The sequence below is a fragment of the Cetorhinus maximus genome, chromosome 1, assembly GCF_964194155.1.
Source record: "Cetorhinus maximus chromosome 1, sCetMax3.hap1.1, whole genome shotgun sequence".
NCBI lineage: Eukaryota > Metazoa > Chordata > Chondrichthyes > Lamniformes > Cetorhinidae > Cetorhinus > Cetorhinus maximus.
Window position 1 is genome coordinate 108,319,099 of NC_135879.1, and position 19,045 is coordinate 108,338,143.

Below are 19,045 nucleotides of genomic sequence, written 5' to 3' on the forward strand. Positions count from 1 at the left end.
GGAAGATGGAACATTGGCCAGGAGGTAATTGGAGAAATCAGGTCTATAACTGACAAATAATGGATAAGAGCTTCAGTGGCTCTGGGTTGTGGTGACAGATAATGCTTCAGAGATAGATGTATGTAGCCTTTATAATGGAGAGACCACTGAATTTGAAACTTAATGCTGGATTGAACAGGGTGCCAAAGTTTCTCATAGCCTGATTCAGCCTGTGCAAGTGACAAAAAAGGAGATGGAATTAGTGGCAAGAGAGTGTAGATATGGCCTGGGCTTAAAATGACTTAGTTCAAAGAAATTTTGTGCTCCAATGTAACATCGGTAAAGCAGTCTGACAGCATAGACGTAGAATTGAGTGTTACTGTCAGCATGGAATAATATCAAGGGCCAGTTATTTAAGTCTAAAACAGTCATGGTGGAGGGAAAACACTGCAACCCTTTTTTAAATTAAAAATAAATACGTCTTAACTACTGTCAATAAATCAAAATCAGACCTTCTCATTGGTGCCCTCCTTAAATGTTAACTTCAAAAACAAGAATTATTGAGACAAAATCGTTTGATAAATACATAATTGGCCTTCGTTTTCCTAACACCTTTTTTTTTCATTTAAGTTCACATCTCCACAGCTGCTGGATAGTTGAAAGGTCTCTGAGAGTCATGTTGAGTTTTAGCTGTTCTAAATGACCACTAATGGCCACTAGGAGGAGCAATGCAGTCTATCAACAGGCCTCATCTCGAATGCTCCTCCAAACGTTTAGGTTTTATACGTGAATTTGCATGAATTATGTTTCAGCACGTGCGAAAAGAAAATTCAAAAATGGTGAATTATATTAATTTAATGGAAAAACATCACATTTCTCCACTTTAATTTAAAAAAAGTAATAAGAAACTGATACAGACAAAAACATTCCTTCAGTTTTATTTGTGTTTGTATAATGGATCTTGAAAAAAATGGATTTTTTTACTATAAATTTGTCAGTAGAGAGATGTGCGGAATTGAGACAATTTTTTTGGCTATTGATTCTTGTGATTGTAATATTAGGATTGTGATTCTAATAGTACATTCAGAATAACTTTTTATCTCAGCGATATTAGAAACAATAAAACCTGTTGCTCAAACCAAAGGCATCTGTAACCATGGTGCAGCTATACCACTCAAACAGGTTTATTTAGAGTACAATTATATTTGTCATTAAAATAATCATTTGAATTTGCAAAGTGCAGCATAATTATTAGCCTTTCATCGCACAATAAAAACACAGCTCTTACTTTTCTTGATTTAATCATTTTAGGCATTTCTCATGTTAATGCAATCCAACTGTTGGAAACCACAAGTGAGACGAAGAGCCACATGCAGCTCCAGAGCCGCCGGTTGCCAACCTCTAGTCTATTTTAATGTTGGTCAAGTCTCGTACAACAATCAGCCATTTGCTTAATCTCTTGTAATAAAAACAAAAATAGCTGGAAAAGCTCAGCAGGTCTGACAGCATCTGCGGAGAAGAATACAGTTAACGTTTCAAGTCCGTATGACTCTTCATTAGAACTAAAGAGAAATAGAAATGAGGTGAAATATAAGCTGTTTGAGGGGCGTGAGACAGGTGGAGCTGGACAGAGGGCCAGTGATAGGTGGAGGCAAAGAAGAGATTGCCAAAGATGTCATAGACTAAAGGACAAAGAGGTGTTGACGGTGGTGATATTAGCTAAAAGATGTGCTAATGGTGACATGAAGGGTAGAAAGCAGGATGAGCAAGTGACAGATGGCCCTAGTGTGGGGTGGGGTAGGGGGAAGGGATCGAAATGGGCTTAAAGGTAGAGATAAAACAATAGATGGAAATAAATTTTAAAATAATAATAGAAATAGGTGGGAAAAGAAAAATATATTAAAAAATATATATATATAAATTATTAGAAAAAAGGGGATTGGAAAGGAGGTGGGGATGGAGGAGAGAGTTCATGATCTGAAGTTGTTGAACTCAATGTTAAGTCCGGAAGGCTGCAAAGTGCCTAATTGGAAGATGAGGTGCTGTTCCTCCAGTTTGCGTTGAGCTTCACTGGAACATTGCAGCCAGCCAAGGACGGACATGTGGGCATGAGAGACAGGTGGTGTGTTGAAATGGCAAGCGACAGGGAGGTCTGGGTCATGCTTGCGGACAGACCGAAAGTGTTCCGCAAAGCGGTCACCCAGTCTGCGTTTGGTCTCTCCAGTGTAGAGGAGACCGCATTGGGTGCAGCGAATGCAGTAGACTAAATTGAGGGAAATGTAAGTGAAGTGCTGCTTCACTTGAAAGGAGTGTTTGGGCCCTTGGACAGTGAGGAGGGGGGAAGTAAAGGGGCAGGTGTTGCACCTTCTGCTGTTGTCATGGGAAGGTGCCGTGGGAGGCGGTTGAGGTGTAGGGAGTGATGGAGGAGTGGACCAGGGTGTCCCGGAGGGAATGGTCCCTACGGAATGCTGACGGGGGGGGGTGAAGGGAAGATGTTTTTGGTGGTGGCATCATGCTGGAGTTGGCAGAAATAGCGGAGGATGATCCTTTGAACGCGAAGGCTGGTGGGGTGATAAGTGAGGACAAGGGGGACCCTATCATGGTTCTGGAGGGAGAGGAAGGTGTGAGGGCGGATGCGCGGGAGATGGGCAGGACACAGTTGAGGGACCCGTCAACGATCGTGGGTGGAAAACCTCGGTTAAGGAAGAAGGAGGACATGTCAGAAGCACTGTTTTGGAAAGTGGCATCATCAGAACAGGTGCGACAAAGGCGAAGGAACTGAGAGAATGGGATGGAGTCCTTACAGGAAACAGGGTGTGAGGAGCTGTAGTCGAGGTAGCTGTGGGAAGTCGGTGGGCTTGTAATGAATATTGGTGGACAGTCTATCACCAGAAATTGAGACAGGGAGGTCAAGGAAGGGAAGGGAAGTGTCAGAGATGGACCATGTGAAAATGATGGAGGGGTGGAAATTGGAAGCAAAATTAATAAATGTTTCCAGGTCCAGGTGAGAGCATGAAGTGACACCGAAGCAGTCATCGATGCACTAGAAAAAGAGTTGTGGGGGGTTCCCTCAATTTAGTCTACTCCCATTCACTGTTCCCAATGCGGTCTCCTCTACATTGGAGACACCAAATACAGAACAGCACCTCCGATTAGGCACTTTACAGCCTTCCGGACTTAACATTGAGTTCAACAACTTCAGATCATGAACTTTCTCCTCCATCCCCACCCCCTTTCCGATCCCCCTTTTTCTAATAATTTATATATATTTTTTTAAAGATATTTTTCTTTTCCCACCTATTTCTATTATTATTTTTAAATTTATTTCCATGTATTGTTTTATCTCCACCTTTAAGCCCATTTCGATCCCTTCTCCCCACCCCACCCCCACTAGGGCCATCTGTCACTTGCTCGTCCTGCTTTCTACCCTTCATGTCACCATTAGCACATCCTTTAGCTAATATCACCATCGTCAACACCCCTTTGTTCTTTTGTCTATGACATCTTTGGCAATCTCTTCTTTGCCTCCACCTATCACTGGCCCTCTGTCCAGCTCTTCCTGTCCCACGCCCCTCAAGCAGCTTATATTTCACCTCATTTCTATTTTTCTTTAGTACTGATGAAGAGTCATTCGGACTCAAAATGTTAACTCTGTCTTCCTCTCCACAGATGCTGTCAGGCCTGCTGAGCTTTTCCAGCTATTTATGTTTTTATTTCAGATTTCCAGCATCCACAGTATTTTTCTTTTATCTTTTTGCTTAATCTCTTGTATTGGTTCAAACTATCCATCTGCCAAATGCAACTGCAACACACAAACCATTCACAAAAAGCAGTGGAATTCATCTTACCCCATATCTGGCTCACTGAAGGAGGAAGGATATGTAGGACTGAGGAACGAAAAAAGAAAGAAAATTATAAATTGATCGAATAAATCACAAGTATACACACATTTGTATTGTAGACCTATAGCTGTCAACATTACCCAAATGTCTTACACATTTCTCTATGATTTGCAAATTTGCACCATTCTGACTCTCAAAATATGAAACATCAATCAACATTCTATCAAAATCATTTTTCAATTTTAAATTTGATATGTTAAAATAGATACACTGACAAAAGCAGAAAGTTAACCTGCGAGAACAACAAATTATCCAGTCAATGTCGTTATATATGTCTCATTCCATGTAGACAGATTCAAACAGAAAGGAGGTGGGGGGATAATTAAGAATTAAACTTAGAGAGGATAAAACCCCTGCTGCACAAGCATGACATCACACGTACTAAAATAAGCGAGGAAACAGAGATAGCCGAGGTAGCATTAAGTTTGAAAACAAAGTACTCCACTCCCAAACAAGAACCTTAAACTTAAACAAAGCCGGCTCCATAAGTATGAGCAGACAGCTGGCTATGGTTATTTAAGCAAATAGACCAAAAGGTATGGTAATAAATAAACGGTGGGAAACATTTAAAGAAACAACTCAAAATTCAACAAAAATACATTCCATTGAAAAACAAAAACCCTGCAGGAAAGGTCCATCCATGGCTTGCTAAGGAAGCTAAGAACAGTATTAGATTCAAAGTGGCTTTTAATATTGCAAAGAATAATAGTAAGCCTGAAAATGTAGGTAGGATGTTTCCCCTAGCGTTTGAGTCTACAACAAGGGGACATAGTATCAAAATAAGGGGTAGGCTATTTAAGACTGAGACGAGAAAAGATTTCTTCACTTAGAGGTGGTGAATCTCTGGAATTCTCTACCCCAGAGCATGTTCAAACCAGAAATCGACAAGGCTTCTGGAGATGAAGGACACTACGGGATATGGAGATAGTGCGGGAAAGTGGCATTGAGGTAGGTGATCATATCTAATTGAATGGCAGAGCAGGCTTGACGGGTGAATGGCCTACTCATCTTCCTATGTTCCTACGACTGGAAGTCTTTTAGAGACAAGCAAAAGGCCACCAAAAAGTTGATAAAAAGAGAAAAAAATAGAATACAAGAGGAAATTAGCCAGGAATATGAAAAAGATTGGAAAAGATTTTACAAGTACATAAAAAGGAGAAGAGTAGCTAAAATAAACCTTGGTCCTGAAGAGGTGGAGGCAGGAGAAATTATCATGGGGAATGAGGAAATGGCAAAGATATTGAACGATTATCTTTTTGAACAAATTCGCAGTAGAAGACACAATCTACATACCAAAAATAGAGAGTAATCAAGGTAATCAAGAGTGAGGAACTTAAGGTAATTATTGTCAGCAGAGAAGACACACTAGAGAAACTTTTTTATTATTATTTCACAGGATGTGGGCTAGTCCAGCATTTTTTCTACCTATCCCTAATTGCCCTAGAGGTGGTGGTGGTGAGTCACCTTCTTGAACCACTGCATTCTATGCAGTGTAAGTACAGCCACAATGCTGTTAGGGAGAGAGTTCCAGGATTTTGACTCAGCGACAGTGAAAAAAAAGATATAGTTCCAAGTCAGGATGATGTGTGACTTGCAGGTGGTGATGTTCCCATGCGTCTGCTGTCCTTGTCCTTCCAGGTGAAAGAGGCTGTGGGTTTGAAAGGTGCTGTTGAAGGAGCCTTGGTGAGTTGCTGCAGTGCACCTTGTAGATGGTATGCACTGCTGCCACTGTGTGTCAGTGGTGGAGGTGGTGGATGTTTAAGGTGGTGGATGGGGTGCCAATCAAGAGGGCTGCTTTGTCCTGGACAGTGTTGAGCTTCTTGAGTGTTGTTCGAGCCACACTCATTCAGGCAAGTGGAATGTATTTCATCACATTCCTGACTTGTGCCTGTAGACAGTGCACAGGTTTTAGGAAGTCAGGAGGTGAGTTACTTGCCACAGGATTCCCAGCCTCTGACCTGCTCTTGTAACCACAGTATTTATATGGCTAGTCCAGTTCAGTTTCTGGTCAACGGTAACCCCCAGGATGTTGGTAGTGGGGGATTCAGCGATGGTAATGCCATTGAATGTCAAGGGGAGATGGTTGGATTCTCTCTTGTTGGAGATGGTCATTGCCTGGCACTTGTGTGGCACAAATTATACTTGCCACTTGTCAGCCCAAGCCTGAATATTATCCAGGTCTTTCTGCACGTGGGCGCAGACTGCTTCAGTGTCAGAGGAGTCACAAATGGTGCTGAACATTGTGCAATCATCAGCGAACATCCCCACTTCTGACCTTATGATGGAGGTAAGCTCATTAATAAAGCAGCACTTCTGGCTGAAGATTGTCACAAATGCTTCAGCCTTACCTTTTGCACTGCTGTGATGGGCTCCCCCATCATTGAGGATGGGGATATTTGTGGAGCCTCCTCCTCTAGTGAGTTGTTTAATTATCCACCACCATTCATGACTGGATGTGGCAGGACTGCAGAGCTTAGGTCTGATCCATTGGTTGTGGGATCGCTTAGCTCTGTCTATCACTTGCTGCTTATGCTGTTTGGCACGTAACTAGTCCTGTGTTACAGCTTCACCAGGTTGGGACCTCAATTTAGGTATGCCTGGTGCTGCTTCTGGCATGCCCTCCTGCACTCGTCATTAAACCAGGGGTGATCCTCTGGTTTAATGGGAATGGTAGAGTGAGGGATATGCCGGGCCATGAGATTACAGGTTGTGTTCGAGTACAATTCAGCTGCTGCTGATGACCCACAGCACCTCATGGATGCCCAGCTTTGAGTTGCTAGATCTGTTCAAAATCTATCCCATTTAGCAGGTCGTAGTGCCATACAACACGATGGAAGGTATCCTCAATGTGAAGACAGGACTTCCACCTCACAAGGACTGTGCGGTGGTTACTGCTACTGATATTGTCATGGACAGATGCATCTGCGGTAGGCAGGTTGATGAGGATGAGGTCAAGTATGTTTTTCACTCTTTTTGATTCCCTTACCACTGCCACAGACCCAGTCTAGCAGCTATGCCCTTTAGGACTCAGCCAGCTCGGTCAGTAGTGGTGCTACCAAGCCACTGTTGGTGATGGACATTGAAGTCCACCACCCAGAGTACATTCTGCACCCTTGTCACCCTCAGTGCTTCCTCCAAGTGACGTTCAACGTGGAGGAGCACTGATTCAGAAGCTGAGGGAAGGCGGTACGTGGTAATCAGTAGGAGGTTTCCTTGCCCACATTTGAGCTGATGCCATGAGACTTCATGTGGTCTGAAGTCGATGCTGTGGACTCCTAGGGCAATGGATTCAACGGATCCTTTCACCCACCTCCAGTATTCTGCCTCCACCTGGACCCCTCCCTCTGGCCTCTTACCTGCTCTTGATCTTTTAAGAGAACAATCAGCGTGACATTGGCCATCTCAATTTCTCTGCTCCTCTCACCCACTCTAACCTGTCTCCTTCTGAACTTGCTGCACTCCATTCTCTCAGGTCCACCTATCAAACCCACCGACAAAGGTGGTGCTGTTGTTGTCTGGCATACTGACCTCTACCCCGCAGAAGCTGAGCACCAACTCTCAGACACTTCCTCCTACCTCCCCCTGGACTATGACCCCACCACCAAACATCAAGCCATTGTTTCCAGGACTGTCACTGATCTCAACTCCTCTGAAGGTCTTCCCTCCACAGCTTCCAACCTCATAGTCTCCCAAACCCGGACAGCCCGCATCTACATCCTTCCCAAAATCCACAAACAGGACTGTCCCGGTAGACCGATTGTGTCAGCCTGTTCCTGCCCCACGGAATTAATTTCTTCCTATCTTGACTCCATTCTCTCTCCCCTTGTCCATTCCTCTGATGCCCTACATCATATCAACAATTTCCAGTTCCCTGGCCCTAACCACCTACCCTTCACCATGTACGTCCAGTCCCTCTACACCTCCATCCCCCACCAGGATGGTCTGAGGGCTCTCTGCTTCTTCCTTGAACAAAGGCCTGGACAATCACCATCCACCGCCACTCTCCTCCGCCTGGCTGAACTTGTTCTCTCACTGAACAATTTCTCCTTAAACTTGTCTTACTTCCTCCAAATAAAGGGTTTGGCTACGGATACCTTCATGGGCCTCAATTTTGCCAGTTCCTTTATGGGGTATGTGAAGCATTCCTTGTTCCAGTCCTACTCAGGCCCCCTCCCACAACTTTCTTTCCGGTACATCGATGACTGTATTGGTGTTGCTTCATGCTCTTGTCTGGGCCTGGAAAAATTTATCAATTTACTCCCAGTTTCCACCCCTCTATCACTTTCACATGGTCCATCTCCAACACTTGTCTGCCCTTCCCTGACCTCTCTGTATCCATTTCTGTTGATAGACAGTCCACCAATATTCATTACAAGCCTACCGACTCCCACAGGTAACTCGACTACAACTCCTCACACCCTGCTTCCTGTAAGGACTCCATCCCATTCTCTCAGTTCTTTCGCCTCCATCGCATCTGTTCCGATGATACCACCTTCCTAAACGGCGCTTCTGACATGGCTTCCTTCTTCCTTAACCAAGGTTTCCCACCCACTGTGGTTGACAGTGTTAACCGTGTCCGACCCATCTCCCACGCCTCAGCCCTCACCCCTTTCCCTCCCTCCGAGAACCACAATAGGGTCTCCCTTGTCCTCACTTTTCACCCCACCAGCCTCTGCATTCAAAGGATCATTCTCTGCCATTGCTGCCAACTCCAGCATGATGCCACCACCAAACACATCTTCCCCTCACCACGTCGTCAGCAATCCATAGGGACTGTTCCATCCCTGTCACCCTGGTCCACTCCTCCAACACCTGAACCATGCTGGGATGAATGTCCTCGCAAATCGCGTAACTAGGGAAGTAGAGAGGGCTTTAAACTAAACAAGAGGGGTGACGGATCAAGTTTGGGTAGAGGTAGCAATTCAAGGTGTAGAGTCAAGGCAGGAGAGCAAAATAGCAATGTGAGAAATGAGGGTTAGAGAATGGCAGGAAGGGACAAGCTAAGAATACATCAACAGTCAAGACTAGATGTTACGAAGGTAACAAAAAGACGAAACTGAAAGCTCTCTATCTGAATGCACATAGCATTTATAACAAAGTAAATGAATTGATGGCCCACATTGAAGTAAATAAATATGATCTGATAGCAATTACAGAGATCTGGCTGTAGGATAACAAAGATTAGGTCCTTAATATTGAAGGGTACATGGCATTTATGAAGAATAGGAAGCTAGGTAAAGGTGGAGGGGTAGCACTGTTAATCAAAGAGAGCATTGGTGCAATAGTTAGAGATGACCTTGGTTCAGGAGATCAGGGTGTAGAATCGGTTTGGGTGGAGATGAGGACTAGTAGGGAGAAAAAAGTCATTAATGGGAGTCGCCTACAGGCCCCCTAATAGTAGCCACGGTGTAGGACAAGAGAAAATATTGTGTGCTTGTGATAAAGGGATGGCAATAACCATGGGTGATTTTAATCTACACACAAACTGGAAAAATCAGATTGGCAGTTGTAGCCTGGATGAGGAGTTCTTAGAATGCTTTCGAGACAGTTTCTTAGAGCAGCACATTCTGCAACCAATCAGAGAGCAGGTTATATTAGATTTGGTATTGTGTAACGTGGCAGGATTAATTAATGACCTCACAGTAAAGGCACCCCTAGGGAGCAGTGACCACTATATGATTGAATTGTATATCCAGTTTGAAAGGGAGAAGAGCAGGTCTAAGACTAATATCTTAAACTTAAATAAGGGAAACTAGGCTAGAGAAAAAATCAATAGAGAAGCAGTGGCAGACATTAAAGGGGATATTTCAGAGTATTCAGAATAAGTACATTCCTACTCTAAAGAAAAGTTCTAAGGAGAGGACCCACCATCCGTAGTTAACTAAAGATGTTAAGGAAAGCATCAAACTTAAAGAAAAAGCATACAACTCTGCAAAGATGAGTGGCATGATAGGGGTGATTGGACAGAATATAAAGAATGGCAGAGAATGGCTAAAAGGTTAATCAGGAGAAAGAAATTAGCAGCGGTTCAAGAAGGCAGCTCACCACCACCTTCTCAAGGGCAACTAGGGATGGGCAATAAATGCTGGCCCAGCCAGTGAAGTCCATATCCTGTGAATGAATAAAAAAAATTAGAATATGACAAGAAGCTAGCTAGAAATGTAAAAATGGATAGCAAGAGCTTCTACAGGCATTTAAGAAGGAAAAGAGTAAGTAAAGTGAGTGTTGGTCCTCTAGAGAGTGACAGTGGGGAGTTAATAATAGATAATAAGGAAATGGCAGAAGAAATTAATAAATATTTTGCTTCTGTGTTCATTACAGAGGACACAAAAAACATTTCAGTAATAGCTGCAAATCAGGAGGTGACCAGGGGAAAGGAACTTGGTGACATTGAAATCACTAGGGAAATGGTACTGAGCAAATTAATGGAGCTGCAGGCTGGCCCCAGATGGACTACACCCTAGTGTCTTAAAAAAGGTGGCTAATGAGGTAGTCGATGTGCTGGTGTTAATTTTCCAAAAGTCGCTAGATCCTGGAAATGTTCCATCAGATTGGAAAGTAGTAAGTATAACCCCGCTATTCAAGAAGGGAGGGAGGCAGAAAACAGGAAACTATAGGCCAGTTAGCTTGACGTCTGTCGTGGGGAAATTATTAGAATCGATAATTAAGAAGGTTATAGCTGGGCACGTAGAAGAATTCAAGGCAATCAGGAAGAGTCAGCATGGTTTTGTGAGGGAAAATCATGTTTAACCAATTTATTTGAGTTTTTTGAAGGAGTAACATGTGCAGTGGATAAAAGGAGACCTGTAGACCTACTGTACTTGGATTTTCAGAAGGCATTTGATAAGGTACCACATCAAAGATTATTACAGAAAATAAAAGCGTGGGTAACATATTAGCATGGATAGAAGACTGGCTGGCTAGCTGGCAGAAAACAAAGAGTATGCATAAGTGGTTCTTTTTCTGATTGGCAGGATGCAATGAGTAGAGTGCCACAGGGGTCTGTACTGGGGCCTCAACTTTTTATGATTTAGGTCAATGACTTAGATGAGGGAAGTGAAGACATGGCAGCTAAGTTTGCAGATGACACAAAGGTAGGTAGGAAAGTTTGTTGTGAAGAGGATATGAGGAGGTTGCAGATGGATATAGATAGGTTGAATGAATGGGCAAAGATCTGGCAAATGGAGTTTAATGTGAGAAAATGTGAAGTTGTTTACTTTGGCAGGAAGAACAAAAATGGAAAACGGCTGCATAATTCTGAGGTGCAGAGGGATCTAGGTATTCTAGTAAATGAGTCACAAAAAGTTATTATGCAGTTACAGCGAGTAATTAAGAAGGCTAATGGAATGCTATCCTTTATTATGAGAGGGATTGAACATAAAAGTAAGGATGTTATGCTTCAGTTATACAGGGCATTGGTGAGACCGCATATCAAATACTGTCTGCAGTTTTGGTTTCCTTATTTAAGGAAGGATGTAAATACACTGTAGGCGGTTCAAAGGAGGTTTACTAGATTGATTCCTGGAATGAGTGGGTTGTCTTATGAGGAAAGGTCGGACAGACTGGGCTTGTTTCCACTGGAGTTTAGAAGAGTGAAGGGTGATTTGATTGAAGTATACAAGATCCTGAATGGCCTTCACAAGATGGACGTCGAAAGGACCTCTTGTGGGTGAGTCCAGAACTAGAGGGCACTGTTTTAAAGTTAGGGGTTGCCCTTTAAGGATAGAGGTGAGGAGAAACTTTTCTCTCAGAGGGTTGTACGACTTTGGAATTATCTGCCTCAGAACGTGGTGGGGGCAGGGTCATTGAATATTTTTAAGGCAGAGATAGATGGATTCTTGTTAGGCAAGGGAATCAAAGGTTATCGGGGTTAGATGGGGATGTGGAAATCAAAACACAAGAAGATCAGCCATGATCTTATTGAATGGCTGAGCAGGCTTGAGGGGCCGAATGGTCTAATCCTGTTCCTAATTCTTATGTTCTTATCACCCTCAACACATCATCCCCTTCCCATGGCACCTTCCCATGCAATCGCAGAAGATGCAACACCTGCCCCTTTACCTCCCTCTCCTCACCCTCCAAGGGCCCAAACAATTCTTTCAGGTGAAGCAGTGCTTCACTTGCACCTACTTCAATTTGGTCTACTACATGCGCTGCCTCTACATTGGGGAGATGAAACACAGACTGTGTGACCGCTTTGTGGAACACCTTCAGTCTGTCCGCAAGCATGATCCAGAACTTCCTGTCGCTTGCCATTTCAACATACCACCCTGCTCTCATGCCCACATGTCCGTCCATGGCCTGCTGCAATGTTCCAGTGAAGCCTAATGCAAACTGGAGGAACAGCACCTCATCTTCCGATTAGGCACTTTACAGCCTTTCAGACTTAACATTGAGTTCAATAACTTCAGACCATGAACTCTCTCCCCTATCCTCACCCCCTTTTCTTAATCCCTTTTATTGTTAAAATAACAATAATTTATTTATATTGTTTACTTATTTTCATTTTTATTCATTCATTCATTGTTTTGTCCCTTTTTTATCCCCCTTTATCATCCCCTTTTTTCAAATCCTTTTTCCGCAACCACCACCCCCTCCCCCCACCCCACATCCCAAAATGGCCATCTGTTATTTGTTCCATGTTGTTCTTTCATGGAATGCTGACCCTTGTTCTGCTATTCACACATTTTGCTTTCTTACCTTCATGCCACTAGCAGCACCTTTTTTAGTCTTCACCATGACCATTAGCACTCCCTTTGTCTTGTGTCCATGACACCTTTGTCAATCTCTCCTCAGCCCCCACCTATTGTTGATCTTCTTTCCAGCTTTACCTGCTCCACTCCCCTTAAACAGTATAAATTCCATCACATTTTTACTTCTCTTCAGCTCTGAAGAAGTCATGCGGACTCGAAATGTTAACTTGTTTCTCTCTCCACAGATGCTGTCAGACCTGCTGAGTTTTTCTAGCATTTTCTGTTTTTATGTCATATTTCCAGCATCCGCAGTATTTTGCTTTTATCTAGGTGGAAATGTAAACTGGGAGGACACACAAAGAGGCTGCAAAGAGACATAGACATAGACAGGTTAAGTGAGTGGGCAACAAAATGGCCGATGGAGTATCTTGTGGGGAAGTTTGAAGTTATTCAATTGAGCAGCAAGAATAGAAAAGCAGAATATTTTCAAAAGGCAGAAACTTGTAAAGGTTGGTGTTCAGAGGCACTTGGGTGTACTTGTACAAGGAACACAGAAGGTTGGCATGCAGGGAAAGCGAGCGATTGGGAAAGCAAATGGCACGTTGGCCTTTATCACAAGGGACTGGAGTACAAGAACAATAGAATTTTGCTGCAGTTGTACAAGGCTTTGGTGAGAGCACACCTGGAGTATTACGCACAGTTTGGTCCCCCATATTTAAAGAAGGATGTACTTACATTGGAGGCAGTACAGCGAAGGTTCATTAGATTGGTCCCTGGGATGAGAGGGTTGTCCTATTATTTGCGGCTAAGTAAATTAAGTCTATACTCTCAAGTTCAGAAGAATGAGAGATGATGTCTTTGCAACATACAAGAATCTGAAGGTGCTTGACAGGGTAGAAACTGAGAGGTTGTTTCTCCTGGCTGGGGAATCTAGAACAAGGAGGCACAGTCTTAGGATAAGGGGCCAATCACTCAGAACTGAGATGAGGTGAAATTTCTTCACTCAAAGGGTTGTGAATCTTTGGAATTCCCGACTACAGAGGGTTGTAAATGCTCCATCGTTGAGTATATATAAGTCTGAGATAGACAGATTTTTAGTCTCTTGGAATCAAAGGATGTGAGCGGATTGGAAAGCGGAGTTAAGGTCGAAGAGCAACCATTATCGTGTTAAATAACAGAGCAGGCTCGAGGGTTCTTGTGGTCTACCCCTGCTCCTATTTGTTATGCTCGTTCCACATTTACAAAAAATTATTAGAATTAAAATTATTAGTATTGCCAGAGGACTGGAGGACAGCTAAATTAATTAAATTAGATTAAATTAAATTAACTCTCCTGTATTTAAAAAGGGAGATGGTATGAGTCCAGGGAAAAAGGAGCAGATACCTTAATGTAGGTGTCAGAAAAGATAACAGGATCTTTCTCAAAATGTAATAAAGTCTAGAAATTGAAAATATAGTAAAGAATAGTCAAAATGGATTTCAAAGAGGAAGGTCATGCTTGACCAGCCTTACTGAATTCTTTGAAAAGAGTAAAAGGAAGAGTAAACAAAGGTAATATAATGGATGTACTATACTTGGATTTTTAAAATGCCTTTGATAAGGTACCACGTAGTAGACTCATGACTAACATGTGGAGTCAAGGGATATGTAGCAGAGCAAGTTGGCTACAAAGCAGAGTAGGGGTTAATAGTAGTTACTCAAAATGGCAGAAGGTGGGGTGTGGTGTTCCACAAGGATTGATGCTGGGATCACTGTTATCCACCATTTACATAAACAATTTGATCTCGAGAATCTGAAGTACAAATTCAAAATTTACAGGCAACTCCAAACTGGGGAGTGTAGTTGATACTAATGAAGATTATAACAAAACACAAAATGCTAATAACCTTGCATGTAAATGACAAATTAATCTTAATACAGATAAGTGTGAGGTAGTGCATTTTGGTAGGAGGAATAAGGGAGCCACATGCTCCTTGGATAATAAGAGTCTGAATGGGCTTGAGGAGCAAACAGATCTCGGGCTACAGATCCACAAATGATTACAATTACCAAAGCAAGTTAACAAGGCCATAAAATGCACTGAGATTGATTTCTAGAGGAATATAACTCAAAGCAAAGAATTTACGTTCAACTTAAATAGAACCTTAACTACATAAGAATATGAGCTGTTGAAGGTATTTGAGGGATTAGGCATTGCAAAGAGCCAAATGGCCCAAAGCTTTTCTCTAAAGCCACTGTTCCTCAAAAATACACTCCTTCTGGCTATTGAGCTCAAGCAGGTGCGGTATCATAAGTAACCCGTTTATTTCAAAAACTAATTAGTATTGCTGGAAGAGATAAGAAAAGAACAGGGTAAGGCTTAGGAGGGATTTCCTGGCCCCTCCCACCGGCAGGATCTTCCGGTCCTGCCAAAGTCAACGGAAATTTGATTGGCTCGCCGCACACCCGTGGGGGAACACGCCACAGAGAGCCTGGAAAATCCCACCTTTAGACTCTACAGCCTTTTCTCTTTCTACGTCTACAGGAATGCCTAAACTTTTATTAAGTTGCTTAAATATAATCATATATAATTTCCTTTTACTATTTCTCAGCATTTAAGCTTTGCTAGATTGCAGTTTAATATAAGGTTACTATTGGTTTGTTCATATCTGTTAGAATTAGGGAAATATTAAATTCATCCTTATTTACAGTTGGAACTTTTGTTGTCAAGGTCCTGGGTTACGTCATCAACCATGGAAACAGAAAACAAGCACAGAAAAGCTCGTGCAGAAGCTAAAAAGCAGGAAAGAGAGGCCCAAGGCCTGTGCTTTTAGAAAGAGTTGGCTGTGCCTATGACTGAATGGATTTTTTTGTAGTTCCGGTTTTTGGGGCTTATCATAAGAACTCAAGAAACAGGAGCAGGAGTAGGCTACCCAGTCCTTTGAGCCTGCCCAATCATTCAGTAAGATCAAAGCTGATCATCTACCTCAACTCCCTCTTCTTGCACAATCCTCATATGCCTTAATTCCCTTGGTGCCCAAAGATCCACCAATCACGGTCTTGAATATATTCAACAACTGAGTATCCACAGCTCTCTGGGGTAGAGAATTCCAAAGATTCACAACTTTTTGCATGAAGAAATTTCTCCTCATCTAATTTGTAAATGGCTGGTCCCTTATTCTGAGCCTCATCTACGCTACTAGTTACATGGTCAAAAAATTCTACCAGGTTTTTCAAAACTGATCTTCCTTTCTTAAATCTGTGTTGACTCTGCCCAATTATACTATGATTTTCTAAGTTTCCTGTTACCACATCCCTAGTCATTGATCATTGATTCTAGCACTTTCCCTTCCACTGATGTTTGTTAGGCTAACTAGCCTACAGTTTCCCATTTTCTCTCTCCCTCCTTTCTTGAATAAGTTTGCTACCTTCCAATCCATGGGACTTTTCTAGAATCCAGGAAATTCTGGAAGATCAAAACCAATGACCTGAATCTTCTGGTCAGCATCCAGGGATGGGCCCTGCTCACCAACGCGTAAAATGGGCATGCGTCCTGACATCACCTCACGTCATTCAGATCTTGAGTTCGGCAGGCGCGAACCGGAGTCGGTTGCATGCCCATCGAACTGTCAAAGGCCTATTGAGGCTATTTAAATAGCAATTAAAACAATTAACAGGGCAGCCCGCCCAATCTTAAGGTTGACGGGCAGGCAAAGAGCCCAGGCGGCCTTCGCACTTTTCATGGAACCTTATCCACAGGCAGGATGAGGTTTCATGAAGGGTTTTTAAATGTAATAAAAAATTTTATTAATATTCATTGACATGTCCTAGCTCATATGACACTGTCACATGGGGGGGACATGTCTGAATTTTTTTTTATTTCAATTTTTCACTACCAACTTGATCTCCCTGAGGCAGCTCTGTACCTCAGGGAGACTTTTGTGCTCTTTCACGCGCAGCGCAGGCCCCAACTCTCCCTCCTCACCCCGTTTGCACAGAGAGCGCTCAGCGTTTCCGGGTGCACGTCACGTTGGGTGGGCCTTAATTGGCCCGCCCGTGTAAAATGGCGGCGCGCAGCTGATTGCGGGTGGCGATTGGCTGCACGCCCTCCCGCGCGCACTCCCGCTCAGCACCCCTCCCCCTGATGGGAGAAAGTTCTCCCCAATGTATTCATTATCTCTGTAGCCACCTCTTTGAAAACCCTAGATCTAAGGGATTTGTCAATTTTGAGTCCCATCAATTTCTCCAGTATTATTTCTTTACTAGTGCTAATTTCTTTAAGTTCCTCATTATCACTAGACCCTCGGTTTCCTACTATTTCTGAATTTTTTTTATGTCTTCTACTATGAAGACAGATGCAACGTATTTAATTGATGTCTCTGCCATTTCCTTATTCCCCATTATAATTTCTCCAAGTCACCCAATTTACTTTCACTAAAGTATAGCATATGCCACCAGTTAGACCTGTCCTTGCACATTTCGACATTTACATTTTATGTATCAAAAATTGCCCAAAGTACAAGCTGAAAATATCACATTAAGGGAAACAGGACTTCTGGGATCTGAGTTAACAGGACAACCAACTGTGGGCATATCTTCCCCCCATCAGGGGCGAAGTTGAATGGCAGGCGCGCACAGGAATCGGCGCCTCCGATTGGGGGGCGCGGCGCCAATTTACGTGGGCGGGCCAATTAAGGCCCACCCAGCGCAACGTCCACACGGAAGCGCTATGCGCTCCCTGTGCAGGCGGGGGGGGAAATTCCCTAAATCGAGAGTGCGCTCTTTTGCGCACGCGCACAAAAGAGCGCACTCATCTCCCTGAGGCTAAATGCTGCCTCAGGGAGATTGGCTGTTCTGTGACAAACATTAAAAATAGAAAAAACAAAAATTCCTGATATGTCCCCTCATGTGACACTGTCACATGAGTTGGGACATGTCCACAATTTTTACACAAACTTTAATAAAATTTTTAAAAACCTACATGAAACCTCATCCCGCCTTTGAATGAGGTTTCATGTTTTTTCTAATTCCCGCCGGGGCTCCTGGCCTGCCTGCCAACCTTAAGGTTGGATGGGCAGGTCCATTAATTAGTTAAATGACTGTCAATGGCCTCGATTGGCCATTAACAGGTCTGCGGGCGCACAGCTGATTTTGCTGCACCCCCACCTACCGGAAAATTTAAATGGGGCGCGGTGACATCAGGAGTTCCACCCAACATCACCACGTGTCATTTTATGCGTCGGCGAACAGGCCCCGCCCCCCGCTCGCCAACAGGAAAGTCCTGCCCTGTGTATCTCTTTAAACAATTAGTTTGAAAGATTGAGAAATAAACAGAGCAAAGTCTGAGTATTAGTGTGAGTGAATCCAATGTTAAATCTGGTGCAGAAAGTGAAATAAAGGAAGGGAAAGAAAGGATGCATTAAGAGAAAGAGAAACATGAGACAGAAAAAAAACTTTTAAAAGTCTGATACCTTTAAAATTTCCAATAGTTAAATACTCCTCATTGTAATAGTTAATTTTCAGTGCCTAAGAGGTTGATTGGAAGCAATTAATAATTATTATGTCACTAAAAGGGTACTTATGCGTGTAAGGATGAAACTCAACTTTCTGTGGTGAGTTTAGTACATATTTACTGCACCAAAACATCAATAGTGTTTACAATGTCATACATAATCTGTAGCAATAATTTAGACAAGCGTCTGTTTTGATTATTATGCTCAGGATTAGGGATGCTGATGTAGATCGATTGGGGGGAACACAATGCATCTTTATCACCAATTGCCAATATCAAATGCTCATTGATTCAGATATAATTGCAACCATAAGAGTACTCCCTACTACATTAGTATATATTTTCCACTTTCCATACCAGTCACCCAACTTGATCTCGGAACTTATGATATACATTGAGATTGTATGTACTAAATTTCAGGTACACCATTAGCCAGCACAATCAGCAAGGACAGAAGGCTCTCATTCATGTTGAGCTGAATTCAAATCAAAATTTCATAGCTAAAAGGATAGCGTGCCAACCCACCGTATCACTTGATCTCCAGTGTGGAGCATTTATTATAAATAAACAACCTTGATAAATAAACAATTTCGGTTTACTGGAGGAACAGAAGCACAATCTAAGTTTTAAATTACTTTTAAATAAAGTTCCTCCCACACCAACATTGCTCACTACATGGTGTGAAAGATTCTGGCACCCTATCTTCCCTTTGAGAAAGAGCCTTGCTTCTGTTCAACACTCCTTAGTACAGTTCAAGTGAGTTAACATCTCACCATGTGAAGAAAACCTAGGTCATATTATTATTTGGTACAGTGCCCGAGTACACCATCCTCAAATAAATTCAGATTGGCACTTGATGAAACAAAAGAAGTTTAACGATAATACATCTTTAATTCAAAACCTGTGTTGAATCATGGAGCACAACTTCCAGAAGCTTATGGAGCCTTTAAAACAAAACAACAATACCCAATACCCCAAAAG

At 42.7% G+C, this 19,045-nt stretch overlaps 1 protein-coding gene across 10 annotated transcripts in view; it reads right to left on the bottom strand.

The window, feature by feature from the left end:
- The window catches only part of LOC144682644 (LIM domain-binding protein 2), a 607,375-nt gene that overhangs the window by 526,513 nt on the left and 61,817 nt on the right, over nt 1–19,045 (bottom strand). For all 10 annotated transcript variants that reach the window (XM_078545304.1, XM_078545294.1, XM_078545256.1 and 7 more), the window contains exon 3: nt 3,828–3,866. In XM_078545304.1, coding sequence (XP_078401430.1) covers nt 3,828–3,866 — 39 coding nt within the window. The remainder of the gene's footprint in view (nt 1–3,827; nt 3,867–19,045) is intronic.